At 41.1% G+C, this 21428-nt stretch overlaps 1 protein-coding gene across 3 annotated transcripts in view; it reads right to left on the bottom strand.

The window, feature by feature from the left end:
• Positions 1-21428, bottom strand: part of MAMDC2 (MAM domain containing 2) — a 96541-nt gene that overhangs the window by 26827 nt on the left and 48286 nt on the right. For all 3 annotated transcript variants that reach the window (XM_043547387.1, XM_007065566.4, XM_043547388.1), the window contains exons 6-9: positions 18835-19091; positions 17132-17225; positions 12960-13106; positions 10510-10775 (exon numbers count right to left, since the gene is read on the bottom strand). In XM_043547387.1, coding sequence (XP_043403322.1) covers positions 10510-10775; positions 12960-13106; positions 17132-17225; positions 18835-19091 — 764 coding nt within the window. The remainder of the gene's footprint in view (positions 1-10509; positions 10776-12959; positions 13107-17131; positions 17226-18834; positions 19092-21428) is intronic.

Raw genomic sequence — 21428 nt, forward strand, 5'->3', positions numbered from 1 at the left:
CCTTTGAAACTTGACAAAAAATGCTTTAACTGGACATAGAAGTTGCATATTAAGGAGTCATAAGGCTTTATGGCCTCTTTCACTTGATATTGCCAAGGGAACTTCCCTTTATAAATGGCAAATTGTCTGTGGTTGCCCAGGCTTTCATGACGTCAAAGATTGGATTATTTCAACTCTCCATATCTAGGAATACAAAGACCTTGACAAACTTTTTGTTAACCCAGAATGCAACAGCCCAGCCCCTCAGCAACACCACTCACCAAGTGAGCTTCAGCCTGATACTGTGTGTTCTACACTGGCTCCCCACAGCGTACTGGGTCAGGTTTAAAATCTCAGTTCCAGTCTTCAAAGACATCTGTGGAATTGGTCCAAGATGTGTAAGAGAGCATCTCCCTCTCTTTTTCCATGTTAATGATCTCCCCTGGTGATTGTGTTTCTAAGGAACTAAGAATGAATCTATGTTCCTGTCAACTTCAAGGCTGAAGCTCATGAGAGTGGGAGACAAGGATTTCTCAGTGTAACAGTGGGGCTTGCCCCTTAAGGGCTAGAGGTCTGGGGCCAACCAACCATAGTTACCAAGGGGGCACACCTGAGCAGGGATCTGCTGACTCACCTGTAAAGGGGTAGCAAAAAGAGGCAGAGAAAGTTCTCTGGGAGAACAGAATGAAGTACAGAGGCTGCTGGAAGTGACTAGGCTCCAGTAGAGCAGGGGTTCTCAAACTGGGGGTCCGGACTACTCAAAGGGTCACAAGGTTATTACATGTGGGGGTTACAAGCTGTCAGCCTCCACCCCAAACCCCACTTTGCCTCCAGCATCTATAATGATAAATTAAAAACAATTGTTTATCTATTTATTGGGGGGGGGTTGCACTCAGAGGCTTGCTATGTTAAAGGGGTCACCAGTACAATAGTTTGAGAATCACTGCAGCAGAGAAACTTGGAACTTGGGGAGTAAGACTACCAGCAGGAAAGACCTGGAACTGACCTGATAAGGAGGTAAATGGATGGACTTCAGAATTTTGTTTTGAGTGTTTGATTTAATAAAGCAGAATCTGAGAAGGGCTGTGACTGGACAAAAGGAAACGCAGTGGATCTAATTTACCTAGATTTCAGTAAGGCGTTTGATAAGGTGCCACATGGGGAATTGTAAGTTAAATTGGAAAAGATGGGGATCAATATGAAAATTGAAAGGTGGATAAGGAATTGGTTAAAAAGGAGACTACAGCGGATCATACTGAAAGGTGAACTGTCAGACTGGAGGGAGGTTACCAGTGGAGTTCCTCAGGGATCGGTTTTGGGACCAATCTTATTTAATATCTTTTTATTACTGACCTCGGCACAAAAAGTGGGAGTGTACTAATAAAGTTTGCGGATGATACAAAGCTGGGAGGTATTGCCAATTTAGAGAAGGACAGGGATATCATACAGGAGGATCTGGATGACCTTGTAAACTGGAGTAATAGTAATAGGATGAAATTTAATAGTGAGAAGTGCAAGGTCATGCATTTAAGGATTAACAACAAGAATTTTAGTTATGAGCTGGGGACGCATTGCTTAGAAGTAACGGAGAAGGACCTTGGAGTATTGGTTGACCAAAGGATGACTATGAGCCGTCAATGTGATATGGCCGTGAAAAAAGCTAATGCAGTCTTGGGATGCATCAGGCGAGGTACTTCCAGTAGAGATAAGGTGTTCGCACGGTTATACAAGGCATTGGTGAGACCTCATCTAGAATACTGTGTGCAGTTCTGATCTCCCATGTGTAAGAAGGATGAATTCAAACTGGAACAGGTATAGAGAAGGGCTACTAGGATGATCCGAGGAATGGAAAACTTGTCTTATGAAAGGAGACTCAAAGATCTTGGCTTGTTTAGCCTAACCAAAAGAAGGTTGAGGGGAGATATGACTGCCCTCTATAAATATATCAGAGGGATAAATACCGGAGCAGAATTACGTAAGCTCAGTACCAATGTGGACACAAGAACAAATGGATATAAACTGTCCATCGGGAAATTTAGACTTGAAATTGGACGAAGGTTTCTAACCATCAGAGGAGTGAATAGAATAGCCTTCCAAGGGAAGCAGTGGGGGCAAAAGATCTATCTGGCTTCAAGATTAAACTCAATAAGTTTATGGAGGAGATAGTATGATGGGATAAAGATCAATTAACTGCCAAAATCATGTTAACTATTCATGGTAAATAGGCCCAATGGCCTGTGATGGGATGTTCGATGGGCTGGGATCTGAGTTACTACAGAGAATTCTTTCCTGGGTATCTGGCTGGTGAATCTTGCCCACATGCTCAGGGTTTAGCTGATCACCATATTTGGGGTCGGGAAGGAATTTTCCTCCAGGGCAGATCGGAAGAGGCCCTGGGGGTTTTTCGCCTTCCTCTGTAGCATGGGGCACGGGTCACTTGCTGGAGGATTCTCTGCACCTTGAAGTCTTTAAACCGTGATTTGAGGACTTCAGTACCTCAGGCATAGGTGAGAGGTTTATTGCAGGAGTGGCCGGGTGAGATTGTGGCCTGCATTGTGCAGGAAGTCAGACTCTATCATAATGGTCCCTTCTGACCTTAATATCTATGAAACACCTTGAAGGAGAAAACCTGAGGTGGATTGAACTTACAACCCTGGGTGCTGGAGAAAGGCAAGAGGAGCTGGGGTACTCCAGCCTGGCAACTTCCCAGGCTGCAGGCCTTGTGCAAAGCCTGAAGAGAGGTATGGGGCTGCAGGGAAAGGCAGCAGGTCCAAACCCCCCTTGCCAGTGATGAGTGGTTTACAGACTGCAGTCTACCGCAGTGAGCAGGGGCTAGATGATGACTGGCAGTAGCCACGGAGGCAAGGTAAGGATAGAAGGTTGGGGGTTCCCCTGGGAGGGGAGACCCAGAGTGTGGGGGCACTGCCCAGGGGCAGCATCCCAAGGTGGAGGGACATGAGGGCCATTGGCAGGCGTGACTCCGGCCAGGAGGAGGCACTCCATGCACTGGAGAGCTAATTCCTGAGATGACCAGTAGGAGGTGCTGTGCTGGTGAGTTGTCGCCACACACACAAATTCAAGCTGTGTAGTGCATGTGTGTGCATGTTTGGAACTCACTTGTTAAGTGGATTCCCCCCCACCTCATATCCCACCTCATTTAGTCTGAATCTACCCCTTCACTCTAGTGAAATTGACTACAAATCTGTTCTCAGTATTAAACTGAAATGTGTTTCAAACAATCTAAACAGCTGTCATTTTTCATGCTACCATAAACAAAACCTTAACAGATTATGGGTCTGATCCATGCCCATAAATGCCAGGATCTTCCCTCTGACCTCCTCATCCTCATGCTTGTTCATAAAGTACCATTTTCAAATTCTGCAATGCTTATGTACAGAACCATATGCACTTACGCTGTCCTTAGCTCATGCTGTAAGAAAGGATAACTTTGAATTTCCTGCCTTTTCTGAGGTTAAGTTCATCTGTTAAAATTATTCAATGTAGCTTTTGTGTTCTATTTGCAGTATGTATATTAGAATTTATAACTTGCTTGGGTGATTCATATCCATCTAACATTTTGACATGGTACTTACAAAATGCTACACTAATGCCTTCTGGACAGCTGCAAGTTTCCTGCGCACAGAATTCAAGCCAGTAAACTGCTCCCAGACTCCAGTTTACTTTTTCAAAAAGAACCTATACAAACCAGGATCCTCAAAAGTAGAGAGCCTTTTATTAATCTGAGACACAAAAGTGCTAGCTTCAACAGACAAATGCCACTTTGTCCCCAAAATTCATCAGAAAAATCTCAAAACGTACCTTAAAAGGTTTTGGGAGTAATGTTTGTACCATACATCATTCCTTAGAGTGAGGAGAAAGATGAAGGAAATATGTGATCAGAAGCTCTGGAACTAACACTTTCTGACAATAGGAGTCTTACAATTTTCAAGATTCTCTGGCCAAAGAAAGGAACAGCATAAAGATCTGAGTCTCTGGCTTTATTTGCCATTAAGTGGCATCCAAGACATTACATCACCAGAGGCTGTTTGCTATTTCCACAGACACTTACTTAGCCAACCTACCAAGTAACATCTGTCAACCAAAAGTTTGATCAAGCAAATTACCATGCACATTTAAAAGTTCTTACTTTTCAGTTTAAACTTGTTCTGTCTCAAACATATGCATGCATCAACCATGATACTTTATAAATAAAATATGCAGAGCTAGTTGCAGTGCTTATTAAGATGTCTTATGGGAGATAGGCAAAGACCCTGTTTTCAGTTGCTTATAATTTGCCAAACTAACCATTTGGGCTGAAATTTTCCCTGCCAAGTTTTGGGGACTGGCTGGGCAAAGAGACTAGTTCTGGGAGAGAAGGAAGGATTGGGAAGGGGAGTCTGGAGGGGTGAGGGTGGGACTTGCTGGGAAAGGAGACTGGAACTAGAATGAAAAGCCCAAGGAGCAGAGGCTGGGACGAGGACCCATGGATGAGAAAGAGACCAGACTGAGATGTGGACAGGCTAGAGGGGATGAGACAGAAGGGATCACATATGGGGAGGGGAAGGGGAAGGGGGGAAAGAGAGCCAAAAAATAAAGTCTATACCCCACAGAGCACCCTGGAATGGAACCCAAGATTCCTATGTCTCACCATTCCTCTGCTGTCAGCAAATATCTGAAAAGCTACTGGCAAAGTGTGCATCTAATCCCCCTCTAGAGCTGGTCCACACAGAGGATAACAACCTACTGTTATCAGTTAATCTGTTAGTTCAAATGGCAGAGGTCTGTGTGGTGGGTTTAAAAGTTCCATCCCTGCTGATGACCCATGTGTGTCCATATGATGCCACATAATGGAGTTTTTCTTCAGTTTGCTTTTTTTAAAAACTAGGAAATTACACACACAAATTATATAAAAAGAGCAGTAAAAGATAGCTCAGTGGTTTGAGCGTTGGCCTGCTAAATCCAGGGTTGTGAGTTCAATCCTTGAGGGGGCCATTTAGGGATCAGGGCAATAATTGGGGATTGGTCCTGCTTTGAGCAGGGGTTTGGACTAGATGATCTCCTGAGGTCCCTTCCAACCCTGATATTCTATGATTTCAAAGCCTACCACTCAAAAGTTAGGAAATCCCAGAATTAAGGTTGCCTATACCACCTTAATTTAGCCACCTTGTGTGTCTGCATTATGGTACACTCTTTAATTATGTGATGACACACATGAGGACCCCTGCATCATTCAGTGCATAGAATGGAGTTTCTGTGGGGATGAATCAGGATTGTGTAGTAAAGGAAAATGTTGTTTGTGGGGCCCCTGCTTGGTTTGTTGCAGAAACTAGAAGGTGTGTGGTGAATGAAGCAGGGGACTGTAGAAAGAGAAAAGGAGGTTTCCTGGGTAAGGCAGTTGAATGCTGCCATGGAGAACTGGATTCTATTCCTGCCTCTACCAGAGAGTTCCTGTATGATGTTGAGGAATCACTTAAACCAGACTTATCACAGATGGCCATTAATTGTGTGTGTCATTTTCTGGATGTCTAACTTGAAGTGCTGAGCACTTACAGCAGCAACTGAAGTCAAGGGGAGCTGTGCTTTGAATACATAAAGTGCTGTGTAATGTTAAGTACTCTGAAAAATCGGGTCCTAGATGTCTCACATTGGGCACCCAAATTTAATGGATACATTTGACCTTAATCTCTCAGTGCCTTAGTTTACCATCTATGAAATGGGGATAACATCCCCTCATCTCACAAGGGTGTTATGAAAGTAGTCATTAATGTTTGTGAAGCACTCAGAAGCTATAGTGATAAGCACCATAGAAAAGCCCATGAGGAAAATAATAATTCTGTCTTTATAGCAGGCTTTGAATAGTTTCCAGTAAATGAGGCCTGAGGCCATCCAGTATTTTTGTTCTTTGTTGTTCAGTGAATAGCTGCTCAGTAAATGAGCACCATCCATCATGTGTCCTGAGTCAGACAGGGGCCCTGTCAAAAGAAATAGTATGTGATTATGTAATTAGATTCTAATACATATGCATAAGAGGCCAAATTAAGCTTCCACAGGCAACCTTAATTCTGGCATTTTCTAACTTTTGAGTATTTGACTTTACAACCTTAACGTTCTTTTAATGTAGTTTGTGTGTGTAATATTTATATACACACACGTGCGCCTCTGAAGGCATTAGAGATATGGTCTTCAATATGTTTATTTGTCTAATCAACAATTTGTAAAACTATTTTATGTAAACTATATATGGCCATAGAGAGCTATAAAGCAGTGGATTCATTACAGAATTCAGACATTCTGTTGTTGGTCATTACTTATGTAGCAACGGCAGCTACTGCATCATCAAGATTGCAACACAGTTTCCACTATAAATTTTGCCTTCCAAACAACAAAAAAAGTCATATCAGCCTTAAAATGAGTAGGCTGAGTCTACGCTGAGGCAGGGTTTTTTCACAATTTTAAGTAAAATTGGATAAAGAGTTCCTAAATTATGACACCCTCAAAGTAGGTATTCTCCACAGCTCAGAAAGTCTCTGTGTGCGTGTGAGTAAAATAAACCTTAAATTTACAGGACTAACATTACTGAGACCTACTGCACAATATAAAAATTTAGCTGATTACAGGTCTAGTTTCGGAAGTCATTAACTTCTGGACATGTAATACCACTACAGAACATCTGCTCTACTGAGCTGAATATAGAACATCAAAGAACTGCTGGAGACCCAAGGTTTCATTTTAAAAAAAAAAAAAAAAAAAAAAAGCAAGCCTCTAGTCTTTTCCCTTGCAAAGATGTGTGTCCCTGTGTAAGTATATCAAGGGGAAAAATACTTTTGCACCTAAAAACCTCTCCGGGGAGTGACTGAGTGAGACTCCTAAGACTTGCCAGGAGGCCAAGGAGCCTCAGCCTTCAATTGCACATTGGGTTTCTCCCACTCCATCCAGGTTTCAGGAGGTCTAAGGGAAGATAGGAATACTCCCTTGATCTCCTCTTTCTCCAGGTCCAGTTCTCAACCAGTCTGCCCCTGCCTACAGCCATCCTGGAAATTATACACACAAACTGTATTTTGTTTAGTTATTTGCTAATCAAGTTTTTAAAAGGTTTTTAAATACATTACTAAACTTTTCAAACAATTTAAAAAAAATCAAATGAGTTTCTAAAGATTTTCCAGATAAATCAGATATTAAAAGAAATCAAACTGGGAATATATATTTCTTCCATTGTCCTAGGAAGATTTTTATCAGCACCATTTTCCCATCACACATTTGCTATATATCTAATAGAATTTTTGCATTGTTTTCCATATTAATCTGAAATTGCATACAAGAATCTCATTACTATTTATTGTGACCTTGCAACTATAGCAGCTACCTGACAGAGCCTGCTACTCTGTAGCTAAGGTAGAGACTTTCAGTGCAAAACCCCCTTTTCACATGTTCATAAGGTTTTTTTTGTTTGTTTGTTTTTTTTAAATTCTTCTTTTGGGGTGTGCTTGGTCTCCACCCAAGGAGAAATTTTTCCTAGAAAGTTTGAACAAAATAAATACCTTTAGCAATTTTTAACTATATGAAGGTAGGAGGAAAAAAAAACCACACACACCCCCCACATTTTCCCATTGTAGGAATGTTTTAAGATGCTAGTTAGCTTATGCATAACTCAGAAATGGCTGAGCTTTAAAATCTGTCCATTTTATGTTTTTCTTGGTTTCACACATGCACAGTAGTCCATTTTTAGCTCTCATTTGAAGCGATGGTACTAAATACAGCACTAAATCAAATCTGTACTCTTTTACTCATACAAGTAGTTGAAGTAATCCCATGTGAGTGGTTAATGGGACTGTTCGCAGAGGAAGGAACTACTCGGGTACAGATTTACTGGACCCAAAATTTTTTATTTGTATTTAGTATCATAGCTAAAAACCTATGTAGAAAGTTTCACCATGGGCAGATTTCAGGGGAGAAGATTCCTTTATGCTTTTGTAGAGCTTGTGATCTCTCCAGGAAGGAAGAGATTCTACTCTGGATCTGGTAACATGGACAGTGCATTGCAGTACTCAACTCTCAGGGGAGCAAAGACAGAAATGATTGTAACAAGATCTACATCTGAAAGACAGGGGCATACCCCTAATCATCTAGTGCAGATTGAAAAAACCATGCTGGCCTCACCTGCCACAAGACCCTTGCACTGCAAACCTGCATAACAAATGGCAGCTTGCTCCCTTAATTAAGAACATTAATATAACTCACACCAAATCTTACAGTTTCTTCCCATCATCTAATGTCACCTTAGTCTTGTCTGCTTGAAGCTTCAGCCAGTTAGCCTTAATCCAGGCCCCAGTTACATACATACCATTCTATCACATTAGCCTGGTCAGACAAAGCTGAGTGTCGTCAACATATTGACAGAACTATAACCCATGTCTCCTCACAGACACGTTTTGCAGCCTAGTACGTACCTTGAACAGAGTAGTAGCAAAACACATCCTCACAGTACAAGGCACTTGTGCTGTGAGGGCTCTCTTATGCAATTACACAAAGCTACCCCCAGCATCGCTCAAAGAAAGGGGCAGAGCCAATCACAAACAATTCTATCTGCTACTTGTCAGGAGAATGGACATATTAGCACACTGATAGATCTACTGGTGCCAATCAACAGGGTACTGTTCTCATCTACTGCATGCGGAGTGGTGTCCTAAACCTATATCACCACTGTGGTTTCTGTAAAGTTCCCAGACCTAAAATTAGACTAGCTGGAGTCAAGGAAATGTGAGGCCTCCAAATATCAGCAAAGTTAGCCCACGAAATCCTGCATTTGGTCACTCAAATTGATATTTCGTAGGTGCATAAAGCAGATGTCTCTGTCTGGGATTGGAACCCACATTTGAAATTGGGCATACAGTCATTGTGTGTGTACCACACATACCAATGGCCCCCCCACCCACACCTCTCTCTCCCTCTCTCATTGAATTAAAATTGACTGTTTGCTCAAAAGAATGGCAATACCATGTGGCAGACTTGTGAAGACAGGACCATCTTAGGGTTCAAATAGCAGCATCTCATCTTGTCAAAATTTTCAAGTCTGTACCACCACCTCTTAAAAAGTTTTAAGGAGCTCTGTAAAAGTATTCATGTAGGACAGGATCTATGACTGCCTGTCTCAGTTTCCTTCTGCATTATCATATGGTTCCTGAAGTTCAATTCCCTTCTACTACTGGTCACTTGTAGAAGCATCAGAAAGGCATTAACACTGATAGTAAAATTAAACAAACTCTCCAAAATCTTAAGTAGAGTGTCATCCATGTTTTTGTGTGATCCAACTTTCAGCCACTCGCAACTGGTCCTCCTGAAGTGTCCCCCAAAATCCTTTGCACCATTTGCAATGGTGCTCCAAGGGTATGTCTACACTCTATCTGGGAGATGTGATTCAGAGCCTGGGCAGACACATACATGCTAGCTCTGTTTGAGCTAGCTCTCTAAATATAGCAGGACAGTTGTGGTGGCATAGGCATTGACTTGAGCTAGTCACCCGAACAGAATCTCACCTGATCCCCTGTGTACACACTCAGGTGGCTATCCCAAGCTGTGACCATGGCCACATTGCTAGTTAACATGCTAGCTTGAACAAACCTAGTGTGTGTATGCCTCCCAGTGCTGGAAATCACACCTTCCTGCTGTCATGTAGATGAACCCCAAAAGAGGAACTGTGATAACTGATACAATGACTTCTAGACTGATTTTGATACCTGAGGATTATCTAAGTCAAATTAACTTTGGGGGGGAAAAGAGAAAGGTAGTAGAAGGAGTGTGATGACTGCTTGAGGGTTGGTGTGGATGGTTCCACATGGTTCTTTGTTAATTTACCTATATTTGGTACAAACTCTGACCAGATTCCACAAAACCTTCACCCATGTCTGTGAACTTGGACTGACTTCTGGGTTCAGGTTGAGACTTGGTAGTTTTGACTAAACCTAAGACAAATTCAGCAGTTTGAGCAGAAATTTTTGCTTTTGAGGTTTTGGGTTTGTTAAAACTTGAAAATGAGAATGGCAGCTGCAAACCCCCTGTGAAGCAAAACTAAAATTATATGTATATGGAGCCCATGAGAATCAAATCCACCGAGTTGCACACAGCTATAGCTGTAACTCACAGACTAAGGTCCTCTGGAATAACACGAGCACCAGGATTACTCAGATTGCAAACTTCTTGGGGTAGGGATTCGTTCTTCATTATCCGTATGTAACATGCCTAACATAATGCGGCACTGATTTTTGACTGATGGCCTGGAGGCACAACCTCAATAAACAAACAAACTAACTAATAGTAGAATAAACCTGCTAACAAGTGCCCTAAGATTCTGACCATTGCTGCAAGCTAATTGCCCTCCACTCTGTCATTGACTTCACTGGAAGCTGAAGACTCTCAGCACCTTGCAGTGTTGGGCCAAAGATGATTAACATTCCCCCTAGAAGGGAAGTGAATGAAAAATCTCCATCTACACCTTTGAGAAAAAACAGAAACACAAGAAATGCTGGTTGTTACCTTGCAAGGCATAGGCTTTTTGAAGGTGATTTCAGCTTGAGTCCAGACTCCCTTTGGGGATTCCAAGACAGACCAGATTTTCTCTTGAACCACGTGATTCTCCTCAAAGATATAAACAGCCAGGGTGTCGCTCATTTTGAAAAATCCATATACGGCATAATAAAACCGCAGACAATACTGCAAGTTTCCTGGCAGCGAGGGTCCATACAGACGTCCAATGTACCCAGGCTGTGAGGTAAACTGTGTGTTCGCCAGCAAGAAATAACCTGCGAAACAGTGCAATTATTGAGTCTTTCTAATAAACAATTCACAAAGCCTATTCACAGGTAAAAGAAGCTTTAGTCATTTCAGCAGATTTTGGTGCTAATGAGAGTTCCCCCTAGCAGGTTAACAAATTATATAAAAACCCTGTTTGTAGTGGTCAAATCAAAATCCTAAATAAACTCCCTGCCGTTACAAATTTAAGACTGCACATGGCTAGATTCCAGTTTTCACTGGAGATCAACACTTTGCAGAATTACCTTTAATACAAAACAAAAAAACCTCAATTTTATAGCATCCTGCTGACTCCATTGGCAGCCTGACTCAATTTCAAGACTATCACTCCCTTATCAGAAGAGGTAATGCTAGGGCACTCAGCACTTTATTCACGGTCAGATTTTCACTGGATAGTTCATACAGAGGATGCAAGCCTCTCTGGCACATATGGTTGAATGGTGGTGAATGCTACACAAAAGGGTCTATGTGAGCAGTGTCAGAAACCACAAGGTAAAGGATATTCCCAAAACAACCAAATATCCTGAGCCTCTGCCTTGGAGAGGTAAGAGCACTACTGGCATGCAATTCTTGCTTTTTTAATCAGCAGGATGCTTGAATAGAGTTTATATTCATGTGCCTAACACCTCTCCTTTTTAAAAAAGTTACGCAAAACTCCTGACTATTACAAATTCCTACAAGTAGTTCACTGCATGCTTTGCAAAACATTATGGGACAGATCCTCAATGGGCATAAATTGGTGTTGACTATTGACTTGAATGTAGCTGCATTGATTTATATTATCTGAGGATCTGGTCCTATATTTCCATAGAGAAAGGGCAAGAGTTTTCCTGGCACTTGTGAGAGTGTAGTGATAGAAGTGCACAAGAATCCTCCCCTCTTGAAATGCAAAGGCCAGGCACAATTGTAGTCCATTTTAGGACCTTCACAGGGATGGTGCAGTGTACATGCTCCTTCTATATGACTGGGAGTTTGGGATGGTTCTCAGGGTGCCCACGACTGTGAGTCGCCTTACCACCACCCTGCCTCAAGCAAGAGGGATACTTGTTTGTGCTTAATTAGGTGCCAGCTCCCTGATACCTCAGTCTGTTAGTTATCCTCTGCATTATGGAAGCTCTTACTTTGCCTTGCAGATTAACAGTACGTGCACCCCAGTCCCCAAGCCCCTTCAAAGTGTTCCCCTGCAGGGGTCAGCACCCTGTACACTCCAAGGAACATCAGGTTTGCTCTCCCCAAGAGGAGAGGGTACATACCAGCTTGTTCGAGTCAACTCAGGATCAGTTCTTGTATAATACCACAGCACTGAGATATATTTATAGTGAAAATGATCATCAGTTGATTATCAACAATCAAGGTTTAAGAGATAATGCGTGAGAATAATGGAAACGGAAGGGTTACATATAAAACAAATCATAACATGATCCCTATAGACTAAGCTTACTTTAAGAGACTACTTTCTGTCTAAATAAATTTCTCACCCCAAATGTCCTTTGCATCATCATTTTCCACCAAGTCTCATCAAAATCCCATTTTTATGAATGTAATCATACTGCCTGGTTACTTCCTAGACGCAGGATAAAGGGGTGTCTTCCTCGCCTCCTGCACATACCCCCACCCCAAGTCCATTTTCTTTGCACACAGCTAGGCTAACCCCGATAGCTTGTTTTCTTTTCCTGTGTGCTCCTTTTCTGTTGACGCTCTATGTAAATGGGGCTTCTATTGTGTTGGCTTGCAATGCTTAATTTACATTTCGACAGATATGCATCTTACCTCCTCTCTGGAAGAAAACCTGTTTTCCTCTTTGATTGTGACAGATGTTAAAATATATTTTCAGTACATATACACAACTATCATCCGTACAGACATCTTGCAACAATTATGAGGATCAGTATGACATAACCTTTCATTAAAGGACGCACATGACCCTCTCAGTGAAACAGAATGTACATGCCAGACTCAAGAGACACCTGTACTCTCTATGCACCCACTCTGTGCCCCCTTGCCAGCTGGCATTAACAGGTTCTTGGGTTACAGAGCTCCCTCTGGGGTAGTATCTCTCTGCCGTACCCCCAGTGCAGAGCAATATGTCAATTGCATAGTCTGTTCTGGAATAAAGAGTAATTTAACCTTCATATCCAGTTGGACTTTTCCACTTAAAAGAACTTTCGATTTACCTAATCCAGTAGTGTGATCTCCAGTCCTATATGCATTAGGCTTTACTTTCACTCTGCTCCAGCCAGGGCCATCCTTGTGATCCTGATAAAAATGACACAGATCTTCCTCAAAATTGCAGCTTGCCTCAGCAGGATTGAAAGAAAATCCTGCAAAAAGATAAACATGCTCTGCTAGGAGGGGTACACTGTAATATGCATAAGTATTTGAAGAACAAGAATGCCAAAATGTATTCTGTTTTATCTCGGTTTGTTCATGACTAGTAATTGTGTGTATTGCAGAAGAGAAGCAGATACATATACATACACACACACTTTATACATATGGAATACAGTTTGATGTCAGCCTGACTATTATTTTTGTATGACAAATAGATCCTATTTTCTTATATTTTGCCAAGGGGGAAAATACCTCTTTCACAGTCCCTATAAAAAAAATAAATAGGCAACAGACGTCAAAAGAAAATAAAATTTCTCCTTCAGGATGTAATGCATAAAGACACCCAGACATTTTTTTCTGTCTTACTCCATTCAAAAGATATCCAGACAAAAAGTGTGTGTATATAATAATATTTAGATTTCCAGTGTGATAACCTTCTAAGACAAATATTTAAGTTTTATTTATTTATTCATTTTAACAAACCCTCCTTTCCTGAAAGGTAGGTAGGGGTGGATGGGGGTAGTATTTTTTATTTATGGCTGACATCTGGAGCTTTGCTCAATTCACATTAGTATTGCATGGTTCACTGCACAAAGGAAAACATCACTATAAATGGTGTAATTTATTAAAGAGTTGAGCTAATCTCTTCATTCATGCTGAAGGCTTTTTGGTTTTCCTGCTGTGTGGAATTCAAAGGCCAGAGTTTTAATCTAAAAATATCTCCACCCGGCAGACTGCTCGTAATAAAAAAGGCTTCTCTCTAAGATATTCACAGATCATTTGTACAAGTTATTGGGGAAAATCAACATATGGCAATCAAGGGATGTTCCTACAGGTGGTAGGTCAGGTCTATAGGAGCTCTGTGATGGCCTGGCTCAGTCCTCCCCAGCATTACAGTACAGTAGCTAATACACGGATTGAAAAGTCTGCTTGCTACTGCCAAGTAGGAGCTTTCCCAGAGTAAGTGTGGGGATCCATGTGCTTAGTTTCTGCAGAAACTAAGCTTTAGGTTAGCAGCAAAAAAAAAAAAAAAAAAGGGAGGGTGGGGTTCAGCCCTTTTAGAAGACTGAAAACAGATCAGCCCTAATGGCAACCAACTCTATTGCAGCAGCTAGGAGGGCGAGGGAGGGTTAATGTTTTGAAGATGCTACCCCTTACAACAGCTGGAAGACCCTGAGTAGAAAGGAAAAGCAGAAAGTAAGTGCTTCTCTTCCTTTCCAGTGGACAAATAGGGTTGTGGTGGCTTTAAATTTAACAGATACCTACGAGCCAGCTGTGAAAGATAGAGGTGCCAAACAAGGTCCAAGACCAGCACTTGGAAAAAATCCCTGCACCCTGACTCTGGGTGCTGATTGAATTCAGCTTTTCATTAGGGCATCGGCCAGAAGAACCAGGCCCCATCTTTTGAATCAACCTGTGACTAGTAAGTATAGTCCTCTGACTAATGGGTGGCTGGTAGATTTTTTTTTGAAGATCTGAGCTAATATTTGTGCACTTTTGAATCAGAACTCCTAGAAAAAAAATCAAAACTTAATGTCACTATTATACAACAAAGGATTTCAGATAGAGCTGACACAGTCTCCTGGACAGCTGGAGGCAGAGAACCACTAAAGCCGAGCAGAAAGAGAATGCAATTTCAGAAGTACTCAAAGCAACTAGAGATGGAAATATGGGAATTGGTGACAAGACTGAAGGGTTAAAAAGTAACTGAACATATTTCAACAAAACACCAAGGAAATTACTGGCATGAATTTCTCACACAGAAAAACTTAATGGGCCAAAATCAGACCTGGTGTAACTGAATGTAGCTCCACTGACAACCTAGAGTTCCACGCACTTACAGTGGATAAGAATTTGAGTCAGGATATTTAGAATAAACTGTATTGTGTTCTAAAGAGGTAACAGACTGTATTTAGCCCATCAAATAAACAACATCTGAAAGTTAAAATAGAAGAGGAAAATATATTATCAGTATAAGTAATAAATGGATCAAAGCGCAACATTATTGCAAACATAATCAAGAACTCAAAAAAATACATAAGTCCCAAGCACAGACTGTTACAAAAATGAGTAAAACCAGAACAGGAGGAGAGAAGATAGTTATACAAAAACTACATTCAATCAACCAACACACCTGGGGTCTCAGTCTCATGCCCTCCAGAGAATGCATCTTTAAGCTGTGCAGATAAAGTTTGCAGAGACCATGCAGAGATAGATGTAAAAAAGGAAGAAACTGCTTTCCACTAGATCAGTACAAAATGTTTTTTTTCTTCCCATTTCAAAAGAATTCATAATTGTGACCAAAAAGAATGAATAGGTTTGATAGCAAATCATTAATCATTTTGTTAGAATGTTACTTAGCAACGAAAAGCAACATTCAAACCAAACAGTATCTGGCAAGTCCAGGGACAGACACTGTATCTGCCAAGGGCTGAATCCTGGCCCTAACTGCCCAGCAACAACAATCACATGGATCCATCTTGGTTCTGTTGTTGTGGAAACCTAATAAAATCCTGACAACACTCCCCTCTCAGAGGCAGCTAGTCACTCCATCAACTGAGGGAGGTGAGTAGGTCACATGACCCCAAAAGGTATCTTCTGACTTAACTCTGAAAGGGCATACCAGGCATGTGGGAAGATATTAACACTGGGACATGTCCTCATTGTGGGAAGGATACAGTCCTTGCCAGTCACCTGTGGTTTCCTGCTACCATGGCACCTTGTTTATTTAATTTTGGGCACCTGTCCCTGTCCCATGCTCCCTCAGAGGCATGCTGTACCAGCTTCAGTCTCTGTGGAAATTTGTTTAACCTCAGGGGAGATAGAACCACAGCATTCCAACTCGCTTTCCAGTTGCAGCATGGAGCATGCAACTTGTCTGAGAGGAAGGGTAGACCATTCTATTTTGGATCAATTGCCCAAATGAATGACATTCTCTAAATACTTCATAAAAACTTCCATGATTCCAAGGCCAGAAGTCTGACCTTCTGTATAACACAAGCCATAGAAATTCCTCTAAATAATTCCTGCCTGAACTAGATCATATCTTTTAGAAAAGCATCCAATCTTGATTTTAAAATAGTCAGTAATGGAGAATCCACCACAACCCTTAGTAAACTGTTCCAACAGTTAATTACCCTCACTGATAAAAAATTATTTCCAGTCTGAATTTGTCTAGCGTCAGCTTCCAGTCATTATCTTGTTATACTTTTGTCTGCTAGATAGAAGAGCCCATCATCAAATATTTGGTCCCCTTGAATGCACTTACAGACGGTGGTCAAGTTACCTGTTAACCTTCTCTTTTTTAAGCTAAATAGACTGAGCTCGTTGAGTCTCTCTCTACAAGGCATGTTTTCCAATCATTTAATCATTCTTGAGGCTCTTCCCTGAACCCTCTCCAGATTTATTAACATCCTGCTTGAAGTGTGGACACAGTGTTCCAGCTGTGGTTGCACCAGTGCGAAATACAGAGCTAAAATCTTCTTTATTCCTACTCAAAATTTAAAATGCTGTGCTTTAGTTTTGAAGCTCTGGCAATCTACAGATTAAGGTCAGAAGGGACTATTATGATAATCTAGTCTGACTTCCTGCATAACTCAGGTCATAAAACCCAACCTAGTAATTTCTTCATCAAGCCCATCACTTCTGTTTGAGAGATATCCAGTCCTGAATTCAAGACGTCATATGATGGACAATCCACCATGTCCCTAAGTATGTTGTTTCAATGACTAATAATAATTATTAATTCCTAGTTCATATATAGTGCTTTTCCATCATCAGATCTCAAAGAGCTTTACAAAGGGTAAATTACCCTCACTTCTGATCTGCATGTATCATTTATTCTACAATCCCATTTCATTTCTTAAGAGGAGGAACCCAGTGGCACTGCTAAATTGAGCAGGCTAGTATTTGAATGTCACTATAGTATATTCCAAGCAGTGAAATCTATGGACTGATAAAACGAGGCAGAGGAAGGGAGAAACTATGGAAAGTAAATACCCAAAAGAATTCATACCTGTCTGATTGCTGCAATAATCTGGAGAGAAAGAAATGTCATCAAGAGCAACATAGCCTCCTTTGGCACTATTGAAAGCAACTTCAAAAATAACCTGAAAAAATGAATGGCAATTTATTACTTATCTATTGTGTATGTCACTACAATGTAGTAACACAACTTCATCATCTGGAATTCAGATTACTTAGGAAAAACTACAAAACCTCTTTGAGAGGATAGTGCAGGTATTGGCATTCCAAGGCCGGGATGGGGACAGAGGGAGGGTGTCAGGAATGGAATCTTCTTCCCATTCTGTGAAGCATCAAGAGTCAGCAAAGAATAAACACTTTCTACTTCCTATTTCTTTTGGATAGCCCTGAGATTTAGAATAAAATAAAATAATAATAAAATATAGAGCTCAATTTTAGCTTTGAGAAATCGAGCTCTGTTAAGGGGGGTTGTGGAGGAGTAAGATCTAAGCTGTGGTTGCTGGAGGCATCCTATCTGAACAGGGAAAAGGAATAATACAGCCCAGAGAGTACACTCAGGTGCATTAGCTACCACAACTTTTAAAAGTGCATTTATTTTCAAATGAGATTGCAATGGGGTAGGCCAGGATAGAGGGCAGTAGTGCCTACTAGTCAGCCCTACCACTTGGCCCTTTAAAATGTTCAGAGGAGTTCAAAAGATACATGTAGAGACCTAAGAGTCCTGGGAATGAATGGTGCTTAGGGAAGGAATCAGAAGACCGTACCTTTAAAGGCCCAAATCTTTCAGAGAGGGCAGGGCAAGAAAGGGGTTAGGAGAAGGGGAACAGTATAAAGGCTTCCTCCTCCATCAGAGCAGGGAGATGCTGACAGCAGAAGTCTAGCCTGACAAACCCTCCAGACTGGAAGGCTTACTAGGAAGGGTGTTCAGCTGAGGGAAGCTGGCACGAGGCCTTGCAACTGACTAATCTAAGGCAAGAGGCATGAGGCACACTCCCAGCTCCAAGGAGAGGGCTGAGGGGAACTCCTGTTCATAAGAGAGAGCTACTGACTGCCTTGAAGAAAGGGGCAAAGAATTGCTAGAATTGTACAGTCCGTCTGCTGCAGAGAGGAACGAAACTGGCTTGTAGAGATGCCTCCTGAGCTAGTCCCAGGAGAAACTGTGAGGAATCACAGAGTCAGTGCAGGGACAACAGAGCCTGCTGATCTTATGAGGATGCTGATAAGTGAAGCAAAGGGGAAATGGTGGTGGGATTGAAGGAACAGTCCTTAACTGCCTAAATAAGGTCCCCAGACTGGAACCCAGAGGAGAGGGCAGACAGGGTTCCCCTACCTCTTCCCTAGACCAAGAGGGGAAGCTCAAGCAACAAAGATAAAAGAAGCCAAGAATATCAAGCACCAGATAGAGGCCAGGAGATGGATTAGAGTTTCCTATTTTGGGGACTGTTCTGTTAGCCCCGGAAGGGGAATGAACTGAACAGCGACCTGGCAGGAGGACTAGGCCATATATAACAAACCAACAAAAGGGGGTGCTAGACTGAAACAATCCCTGCAATGCCATACCTGGACACTAGTAGGCCCTCTGAAGGTAAGAGACATGATGACAGAGATACACATGTTCTATTTGATTTTATGACATAGTAGAGAAGAAGCGGTACGTCAGCAGCACTGACATATGGAGCTGCAATGCAAACTGTGGAAGATATAGCTATATTGCACAAGTTTTGATTTTCTTACCTCCATTGGATATGGTGCATCAAAATCAACCTTTGCTAAACTCCAGTCTGTATTCATTGTACGGTCTATCTTCCAGATCTCATCATAAAAGCCATTTATATCTCTCATATAGAGAGTAAAAACAATGCCGCTCTCCTGCTGAAGTTGGTAATAAAAGGATAAGCAGCCGGACATGGGAGTGGTTGTCTTAGGTGAGACCAGCTGGGCCACTTCTTGGAAATGCTTGACATAAATAGAGTCCACATACATGTAATGACCTAAAAAATATAAATATATATATAAAAACCCCTTAAATATATATAATGGTGAAAATGACAATTAAACAGATGTATCAATAGATGTGCAGAAATTTGATATGCTGCTTATCTACAACATACACATGGGATAACTACTGTGAGGGCCTCCTTAGAAACGCTAATAGTAGTAATACTCTCTTCACTGGACAAATTACAGATGTTGCCTCCCTTTTTCGTCTCCCCTCTTCTTCTCTCGGCACAATCCTATGAATAGCATATTGGTGAGTTGTGATTTTGAGAGACTGGGATTCCAGAGGTAAATAAGCCAATCGCAACCCTTACCTGTTGCTGTCTCAAGTCATTTAAGTCTTCAATTTTACCTTAAATTGAAAAAATCTGCTCTCCAAACTCACAACTGAAAAAATTCAAAGGACAGAAACTTACCATGTCCCAGTCAGATTAGAATAGAAGAAGTAGGTTACTTCCTGCACGCACATGAGGTAGATTCTCAGTTGTTGAAAACGGACATAGCTACATTGACTTCAGTGGATTTGTGCTGATTTACACCAGTTGAGAATTTGACCCTTTATATGTATTTCTGTTTATCTAAACTGCATATGCATATCTGTATATTTACATTCTCTCTTTCTCTGTCTCTGATGCACACCCAGAGCTGCCACAGTTAAAGGACATAATATATATTGATCAGAGATGAGGTTTGTCATGGAAAAATATTGCTCAGCAGGGTGAAAATATATACAACAGTAGCGTGAAATGCCACAACCACAAGCTATTTCAGAGTTAACATTTTAAGGTTTGTATGTTGGTTTGTATATACTTGTTGCTGGGGAGGTTCCTCATCTCTGTAGCCCAAATAATTAGCTGATATTTTATGAACTTGGAAGCTTTAGCTGTTGACCACTTCATCTTGGACTTTGAGAAGGGCTAATTTGGCTGTCTCTGCCTCTTTACTAGTCTGGCAAGTTCCTGCCTCGCCACCACCCTCCCAACCTAGGTTTCATTTCTATTGCAGTTGGCTGAGGGCATTTTTGGTGCTTCATTGTTTCCATTCAGTGTTACCACTTGTCACAACTTAATTTTCACTGTTTGTGGCAAGCTCATTCACAAATGGTGAAAGGTTCTCAACAATGAGTCACCAAGTGTGGGCTAGTGAAAGTGTAACATATTAAACTCAAGTTAAATTGGTTACCAATTGTTTAGCTGTCTGGGGGGCCAAGCAGCGTTAGACTGATACTCTGTACTCAACTCATGCAATTGTGGGGGTAAAAAGCACAGCGGCATCAGTTAAGGAGGTGTTAACCATCACTTTTCATTTCCTGGTTTCTTGTTTTGTCACACACTTCACATTGTTTAAGATCTGAATTATAAGTCTTGCCTGTTGCTGCCCTTAGAATGCCCTCAACTTCTTTTCTGTAACATCAACAAGGAACTAAAAAGTCTGCCCTGTCTTTGCTAGTATAGTGTAAAAGAGGCACTTCAAGCAAAGTGGTGAAGAAAAGGCATCTACTATATAAGTTTTATGTACAAGGAGAGATCTGAAAGATCCTCTAAGCCTTTAAGTGCTTTGGGTTCTATGACCTAAAGAACAGAACCCTAGTTAAGTTAAAGAAATAAAAGTCTTCTAACTCCAGCTAAGTCAATGTCATATAAATGAGTTGTGTTTCATTCCCTATACTTTCTGCTCACTGAATTCCTCCATCCAATATCAATGATAAGCAAACGCTTGGAATATGTATGGCTCGGCATTACAAGGATGAAAAGGTTTCTGTAATTGGCAGCACGTTGTCATGTACCATAATTTTAAAATCCAGACAATGAGTTATTTCAGTATTTGTAAATGTGGAACAGTTTTGTTCTAGATATAGTTGTGGATGGTTTCTTTTTTCTTAAACAGACTACAGACCATAACAATCATGTTATAAAGATTTCAGAAAATTTTTCTTAACTTTTTCAAGTTATCTGGATCACCGATGGGTTTTAATCTCTTCTTTCATGTCTGTTTTTCCCCCTACAAATGACGACAGTCAGAACAGGGTCCCAATAGAAAATTTTTAATGCGTAAGTTTTACAGAGACTGTAAAACTGCATCATAGGCACTGCTCTAAACATAACAGCATTACGGTCTTTTGTTGTACTATCAAAATCAGTAGATCACATGAAAATCAATAAAGTCTGTTAAAAGGGCAAAAGAAACAGACAGCACTACGATTTGAATAGGACACCCACTCTATTTTTAGAGCACAAGTTAGGGTTTAACTAGCTTTTGCATTCACGTTCCTTCATTCAAGTTACACAGGTACTTTTTAATTTTCAGAATCTACAGCCAAAATTTGTAGA

This window comes from Chelonia mydas, chromosome 5 (genome assembly GCF_015237465.2).
Source record: "Chelonia mydas isolate rCheMyd1 chromosome 5, rCheMyd1.pri.v2, whole genome shotgun sequence".
Classification (NCBI taxonomy): Eukaryota; Metazoa; Chordata; order Testudines; family Cheloniidae; genus Chelonia; species Chelonia mydas.